General features: G+C 39.7%; 1 protein-coding gene and 3 pseudogenes across 1 annotated transcript; all 4 read right to left on the bottom strand.

Annotated features, from left to right (window-relative positions):
• Positions 1-1,147: 1,147 nt before the first annotated feature.
• On the bottom strand, positions 1,148-1,808 carry LOC149223072 (uncharacterized). The gene has a single exon (XM_089387781.1). The coding sequence runs from the start codon at positions 1,806-1,808 to the stop codon at positions 1,185-1,187; it is 624 nt and encodes a 207-aa protein (XP_089243907.1). The 3' UTR covers positions 1,148-1,184.
• Positions 1,809-1,892: 84 nt separating this feature from the next.
• Positions 1,893-3,030, bottom strand: LOC149223071 (uncharacterized protein At4g17910 pseudogene; annotated as a pseudogene).
• Positions 3,031-5,455: 2,425 nt separating this feature from the next.
• LOC149223070 (uncharacterized) lies at positions 5,456-6,145 on the bottom strand (annotated as a pseudogene).
• Positions 6,146-6,229: 84 nt separating this feature from the next.
• LOC149223069 (uncharacterized protein At4g17910 pseudogene) lies at positions 6,230-7,367 on the bottom strand (annotated as a pseudogene).
• Positions 7,368-8,025: the final 658 nt, after the last annotated feature.

Genomic DNA, 8,025 nt, shown 5'->3' with positions numbered 1-8,025 from the left:
CTAGTAAATTGATAAAAAGGGTTTTTAATAAAATGATGGGGTTTTTCTGGGCTGCATGGGCAAAGTAATAGCTTGAACAGAGAAATGTAATCAAAAACACAGATTATCCCCTGAGGCAAGGTAGGCAAGAAATTTAACATCAAATTAAGATTAAATGGAAAGGCAAGACTGCTGAGGAGCTGACAAGGGCATAGAGGATGAATCCTTGTCAAACAAAAGAAAACATTAAATATGAACAAACTTATAGACAGAGCATAAAATATTATGAATTCTACCTAAACACTTCATTTGTTCAATTGGAAATGATCATGAAGTGAAATGAAAACATAACAGGTTACATATGAAACAGAAGGAAAACTTATGCTAAATTGTCATACCACAGGAATCTCAGGGGTCAGAGCTGTATTTTTCATTAAAATCTCTGTCAAAAACTGTACAAGTAAGCTCTCTGTTCTCCTCCACCAGCACTCAGAATTCTCTCTTTTCTCTCCACACTACTTTACAAATGATTATTTTTATACATTAAATAAACTATTCTAAAAAAAACACAACAGATCGACCCCCAAAACAGGGGCGTTGTTTCACCTGCAGTTAAAAAAGAGATAAAATCATTCCTTTTTCCTAAAACAGAAGATCATTCCCCTTGAAATCCTCTGATGGCTAATAAACCGGAGCGCGGATCCTTTTGATTTATTAACTGAAGTCATTAATAGGAAATTGGTTCCTATTTTTCTGTTGTGGTTGATGTCTTGGTAGCGTGAATGAGGACCGGTTTTAGTGCTCTGGCAAGGTTCACTTCACCCGATTCCATATCTAAAGAAGAAAGCCTTTTTGTTGTAAATATCTGTTATTGGGGTGCCCGCATTGTTCGTGAAAGTAGCAGTGGTGATGAGGGCGGACCTAGTGGCTGCCACGCTCCTACACTGCGAAGGATTTTTTGCAGGCGGTATATCCCAGACTCGTTAAGAAGTTCCAAGCTGCGAGTATATTTATGCCCGGGCGATAACAACAACACAACTCATTTTAATGGTTCTCGTACTTAACCAGTAACATGATAAATGTATGATTCGATGCTTTACGGTTTGCTTGAAATGTAACTCCACATCTTTATCATTTGTTTCCAGCTTCGATAAGAACGTCACTGGGTTTAGAATTCTCAATCAAAATTGCTCCATTGAAAAATCTCAGAATATTCCAAGACTCGAAGATTTGCGAGTTGCAGCTCCAATAAGACGATACATCCATCGATCCAGCATTCCTGTCAGAGCAAAAGTGCCCCCAAGAACAGCACAAAGACGCGTATTAAAGTGAGTGAAACTACGCTTTTCCTCCCTTATGGTAAAAGTGATAGGAGAAAGATCATACAAAAAATAGATAGCTGGCCAGCTCCGGTCAGAATCCTTCATTGCCACAAAGTATTCTGTTACAGAAAATTGATTTGTTGGCAATACTTCCTTTGACAGATATCTGTATTCAGTGGGAACAATCTTGATGTAATGTTTGAAGGTGCCACTTGCATCGCGAAGAATGTGGACAGTATCATCAAGTGGATTGTGTATTCCAGGGTATTTGAGCCTAAATGATAGATCATAAATTACATGGCTCACATTAACATGATTTGCACCCTCGAATATCTGTTGAGCAACAATAATATTCAAGTCATGCACCGAAATGTGGAAATTTCCAGCGACCCTTTGAACATCCAGAACACCAAAGATCCGACATCCTTCACCATCATCTATTGCATGCTTAACATCCTTTATCATATTTACAGGATCGTTTCCAAGCCGAAACAAGCAATTGTCCATAACTGTGATTCCACCTGCAAACCTTCATAGCTACTCTGCACCTTGACACAAAGTATCCGAAATACCAAAAACTGAAACAATAGATTAACCAATGTTTACATCATTTGCATTTGGGGCGCTCACGTCCACTGATGATACCAGCGGATACTTTTGTCCCTACATAACCAGAAACATTTCAGCACTCAATGGAACTTGAAAAGAAGATCTAGAAAAAGGAAAGAGAGCCACCCACGCACAGGCTTTTATGATCTATCTCCTCTATCCATCAAATCAAATCTAAAGCACAGATTCCTGGAGAATAGCGACCCCTGAAATCAAAACCACTGCATATAAAAGCAAAAATGCAGTAGGCTTGGAATGGAGAAGCAAAACAGTAGTCATCAACACATTTACAAGGCCCGTTAATATATTTGCCAGGAGGAAAGTCACAAGCACATTCTGATCAAAGACTTCCTCAAGGACCAATGATTTTCTTGTGGGGACCAAATCTGAGAGCATAAGCATCCCAAGAACCTCAAAGTTTTGTGCCAGAACAAAAGTTACATATGCCAAATTGCACATGCGACGAGAAATTTTTCTCTACAAACTTATCCAAAAAGATTGTTAGCACCCAAAGGAAACCGTCAAGCAGCCAAACTTCGATTGCAATACTTGATTTCCCTCCAATTGAAGCTACTCTAGAACTAATGGGTTTCTTTTGGAAGAAGAGATGATAGCCTAAGTTGACACTGTCAAGGTATAAACCCCAATATCCAAATAAACTGAAGATGCCCTCTTTGTTCAGACTAATGATATTTGCACCCCTCTGATCTGAAATGAGGTAACGATTTAATCCACACAACAGGACTGCTTGATAAACTATGAGAATTTCACATCCAAAGAAGCCACAGTATTGGGGATAAATATTTATTATTGATGTCACAATGGCCACTGCTGCAAGAGTGAAAAGGAAATTCCAGTGTACACCATATTCCCCAACATGGACACCGAATCAATTTTGCGTGCCTGTTTTGAAACTAATGCATTTGCAACTGCAAAAGATCCAACCGCGAGATCCATTAATCCTGTACCATACGTTTCTGTCTTAGCAAATCGCCTGGGAAATATTTTGAAGTCCACAGCCAGGATTGACACATGTCACCAGCATCATTGCAAATCGATATGATGAGAGGCTTTTTCTTTGTCTGCTTGCATGGATAGGAGTTGATGAAACCACTGCCATTTGAAGAGTTGGAGAATTTGAACATATTCTAAAAAATACATTTAATGATTTCTTCTTCAAAACAGGGTTTTGAAGAAGAATCAATCTCACACTGACATACAAGACGGAGTCTAACATCGGCTCCACTTGGGATGGCAGCTGCCGCTTTTTGGAGGTGCCAAGAACCACAGAACTTTGGGAGAGCAGACAGTGCCTCCATCCATTGGGCAATGGAGTCATGATTTCAACAAATCGACACAACTGAAGACTCAACTTATTAACTGGAAACTGACTGAATTGAAAGACTAATTCGGCAAACTTCAAACTAAACTGTAATGAAACTGGAACAAAATGCTGCCTTTTGGCTGCTTATTTATTTACAAAATCTACCCTACTTTACTGTACAAACAGTAGATCAAGTAATACTAAAATGCCAGATTAACCATTCAAGTAAACCTGAGAATGATGCCACTCGAGAATGCTTCCACGAGGACACAGATGTAATTGTTGGCAGCCCTTCATGCACGTAATGAGCCTGGCTATGTATAAGACAGCTTGATTTGTCAGTCAAACTGAAAAACTTTTCCATGTATGCTGCCATTGGATCGCGGAAACCGGACTCTGTTGGCTGCCCCAACTCTGCAATACATACCTCCAGCTGCACATTGTCAATGTAAACATCTATAGGCAAGTCTGTTATTTCTTGTTGCGAAGGAGGAAGGATTTCCAAGAACTTTTTAGGGTCTTGGAAATCATATGACTGGATTTGCTCATCTAAACATTGAATCTCCTTTTCGATTCTTTCAACAACTAACTCACAAACACCAGTTTTAGTTTCAAGATGAAACTTCGGAGATTTCAAACATTGAAGGAAGGTACTGAAAAATTCTTCATTAATTTCAATATCCACTAACCATTCTCTAACTTCGTTTAGAGCTTCACACAGGGCAGGGTTTGCCACATACCCCACCATTGCATAAATGGATCAGCAAGCACTGGACTGTCTGGATCGAGTTGGAGTCGCCAGGTGAATGGTTCAGCCTGCATATGTGTCTGACTGCTGTCCACCATCAGCATCAGATCTGCAATTTGATTTCATGTACTGGGACAAGACAATCAACAAGTCGAATGTTCTCCCCAGTATGGTCGCCAATATGTTAGCGCTTGAAATTTCACCTCAGGCTGAAAAAGGTAAACTCCAAGGCAAAATCAAACCACTTAGCCTCGTAGCTAGCCCTACGGGGCAGGAGAGGGCTCTCTCCAGTCTATCTCAGCAAAAAGTTTGCTAAAAGGAGCTGAAGATGACTTTTAAAAGAAACTGATTTTAGGCTAGTAAATTGATAAAAAGGGTTTTTAATAAAATGATGGGGTTTTTCTGGGCTGCATGGGCAAAGTAATAGCTTGAATAGAGAAATGTAATCAAAAACACAGATTATCCCCTGAGGCAAGGTAGGCAAGAAATTTAACATCAAATTAAGATTAAATGGAAAGGCAAGACTGCTGAGGAGCTGACAAGGGCATAGAGGATGAATCCTTGTCAAACAGAAGAAAACATTAAATATGAACAAACTTATAGACAGAGCATAAAATATTATGAATTCTACCTAAACACTTCATTTGTTCAATTGGAAATGATCATGAAGTGAAATGAAAACATAACAGGTTACATATGAAACAGAAGGAAAACTTATGCTAAATTGTCATACCACAGGAATCTCAGGGGTCAGAGCTGTATTTTTCATTAAAATCTCTGTCAAAAACTGTACAAGTAAGCTCTCTGTTCTCCTCCACCAGCACTCAGAATTCTCTCTTTTCTCTCCACACTCCTTTACAAATGATTATTTTTATACATTAAATAAAATATTCTAAAAAAAACACAACAGATCGACCCCCAAAACAGGGGCGTTGTTTCACCTATAGTTAAAAAAGAGATAAAATCATTCCTTTTTCCTAAAACAGAAGATCGTTCCCCTTGAAATCCTCTGATGGCTAATAAACCGGAGCGCAGATCCTTTTGATTTATTAACTGAAGTCATTAATAGGAAATTGGTTCCTATTTTTCTGTTGTGGTTGATGTCTTGGTAGTGTGAATGAGGACCGATTTTAGTGCTCTGGCAAGGTTCACTTCACCCGATTCCATATCTAAAGAAGAAAGCCTTTTTGTTGTAAATATCTGTTATTGGGGCGCCCGCATTGTTCGTGAAAGTAGCAGTGGTGATGAGGGCGGACCTAGTGGCCGCCACGCTCCTACACTGCGAAGGATTTTTTGCAGGCGGTATATCCCAGACTCGTTAAGAGGTTCCAAGCTGCGAGTATATTTACGCCCGGGCGATAACAACAACACAACTCATTTATTGGTTCTCGTACTTAACCAGTAACATGATAAATGTATGATTCGATGCTTTACGGTTTGCTTGAAATGTAACTCCACATCTTTATCATTTGTTTCCAGCTTCGATAAGAACGTCACTGGGTTTAGAATTCTCAGTCAAAATTGCTCCATTGAAAAATCTCAGAATATTCCAAGACTCGAAGATTTGCGAGTTGCAGCTTCAATAAGACGATACATCCATCGATCCAGCATTCCTGTCAGAGTAAAAGTGCCCCCAAGAACAACACAAAGACGCGTATTAAAGTGAGTGAAACTACGCTTTTCCTCCCTTATGGTAACAGTGATAGGAGAAAGATCATACAAAAAATAGACCGCTGGCTAGCTCCAGTCAGAATCTTTCATTGCCACAAAGTATTCTGTTACAGAAAATTGATTTGTTGGCAATACTTCCTTTGACAGATATCTTTATTCAGTGGGAACAATCTTGATGTAATGTTTGAAGGTGCCACTTGCATCGCGAAGAATGCAGATAGTATCATCAAGTGGATTGTGTATTCCAGGGTATTTGAGCCTAAATGATAGATCATGAATTACATGGCTCACATTAACATGATTTGCACCCTCGAATATCTGTTGAGCAACAATAATATTCAAGTCATGCACCGAAATGTGGAAATTTCCAGCGACCCTTTGAACATCCAGAACACCAAAGACCCGACATCCTTCACCATCAACTATTGCATGCTTAACATCCTTTATCATCTTTACAGGATCGTTTCCAAGCCGGAACAAGCAATTGTCCATAACTGTGATTCCACCTGCAAACCTTCATAGGTACTCTGCACCTTGACACAAAGTATCCGAAATACCAAAAACTGAAACAATAGATTAACCAATGTTTACATCATTTGCATTTGGGGCGCTCACGTCCACTGATGATACCAGCGGATACTTTTGTCCCTACATAACCATAAACATTTCAGCGCTCAATGGAACTTGAAAAGAAGATCCAGAAAAAGGAAAGAGAGCCACCCACGCACAGGCTTTTATGATCTATCTCCTCTGTCCATCAAATAAAATCTAAAGCACAGATTCCTGGAAAACAGCGACCTCTGAAATCAAAACCATTGCATATAAAAGCAAAAATGCAGTAGGCTAGGAATGGAGAAACAAAACAGTAGTCATCGACACATTTACAAGGCCCGTTAATATATTTGCCAGGAGGAAAGTCACAAGCACATTCTAATCAAAGACTTCCTCAAGGACCAATGATTTTCTTGTGGGGACCAAATCTGAGAGCATAAGCATCCCAAGAACCTCAAAGTTTTGTGCCAGAACAAAAGTTACATATGCCAAATTGCACATGCGACGAGAAATTTTTCTCTACAAACTTATCCGAAAAGATTGTTATCACCCAAAGGAAACCGTCAAGCAGCCAAACTTCGATTGCAATACTTGATTTCCCTCCAATTGAAGCTACTCTAGAACTAATGGGTTTCTTTAGGAAGAAGAGATGATAGCCTAAGTTGACACTGACAAGGTATAAGCCCCAATATCCAAATAAACTAAAGATGCCCTCTTTTTTCAGACTAATGATATTTGCACCCCTCTGATCTGAAATGAGGTAACGATTTAATCCACACAACAGGACTGCTTGATAAACTATGAGAATTGCACATCCAAAGAAGCCACAGTATTGGGGATGAATATTTATTATTGATGTCACAATGGCCACTGCTGCAAGAGTGAAAAAGAAATTCCAGTGTACACCATATTCCCCAACATGGACACCGAATCAATGTTGCGTGCCTGTTTTGAAACTAATGCATTTGCAACTGCAAAAGATCCAACCCCGAGATCCATTAATCCTGTACCATACGTTTTTGTCTTAGCAAATCGCCTGGGAAATATTTTGAAGTGCACAGCTAGGATTGACACATGTCACCAGCATCATTGCAAATCGATATGATGAGAGGCTTTTTCTTTGTCTACTTGCAGGGATAGGAGTTGATGAAACCACTGCCATTTGAAGAGCTGGAGAATTTGATACATATTCTAAAAAATACATTTAATGATTTCTTCTTCAAAACAGGGTTTTGAAGAAGAATCAATCTCACACTGACATACAAGACGGATTCTAACAAACACAACCCCTCCATGCACATTGAACAGTTTTAGAAGAACCTCTTCACGGTCAAATCAGTTGGGATTGTTGAATATGCAATCTAATTATAAAAGAGTTAGCTAATAGTAATACTCTAAGTTAGTTTTCCCGCTGTGAGAGGATGGGGAGGAGTCATAGCCCTAAAGCGAAGACGACTGAAATCCTTCATCAAGCTAAGTAGCCTTGTTGGATGCTCACTTGGACCGATCCACAAGAAAAGCTCAGGCCATGTTGGCTCCTGTAGGAGGGACTATGCAGAAGGGACTCAATTAGTTCGAAGCAAGCAAGCATGAGAAGGCAACAACATATCTCCTCATAGGCAGTTGTTCAGGTCGAACCTGTAAGTTTGATGAAGGCAGATGGTGATCCGGATCTTGGGGGGAGGCCCCCAAGATCTAAGAGATTGAAATGGATCTTGGGGGGAGAGACCCTCATGATCTGGAAGATTGAAATGGATCTTGGGGGAAAGGCCCCAAGATCTGAAAACTTGAATTTCCAGAAGAAAAATAGGAGAATTCCC

Source organism: Pinus tabuliformis, chromosome Q (genome assembly GCF_031772625.1).
Source record: "Pinus tabuliformis cultivar Carrire ecotype Pingquan chromosome Q, CPIR1, whole genome shotgun sequence".
Taxonomy (NCBI): domain Eukaryota; kingdom Viridiplantae; phylum Streptophyta; class Pinopsida; order Pinales; family Pinaceae; genus Pinus; species Pinus tabuliformis.
The sequence above is the reverse complement of the archived record's forward strand: the minus strand, read 5'-3'. Positions and strand labels throughout refer to the sequence as shown.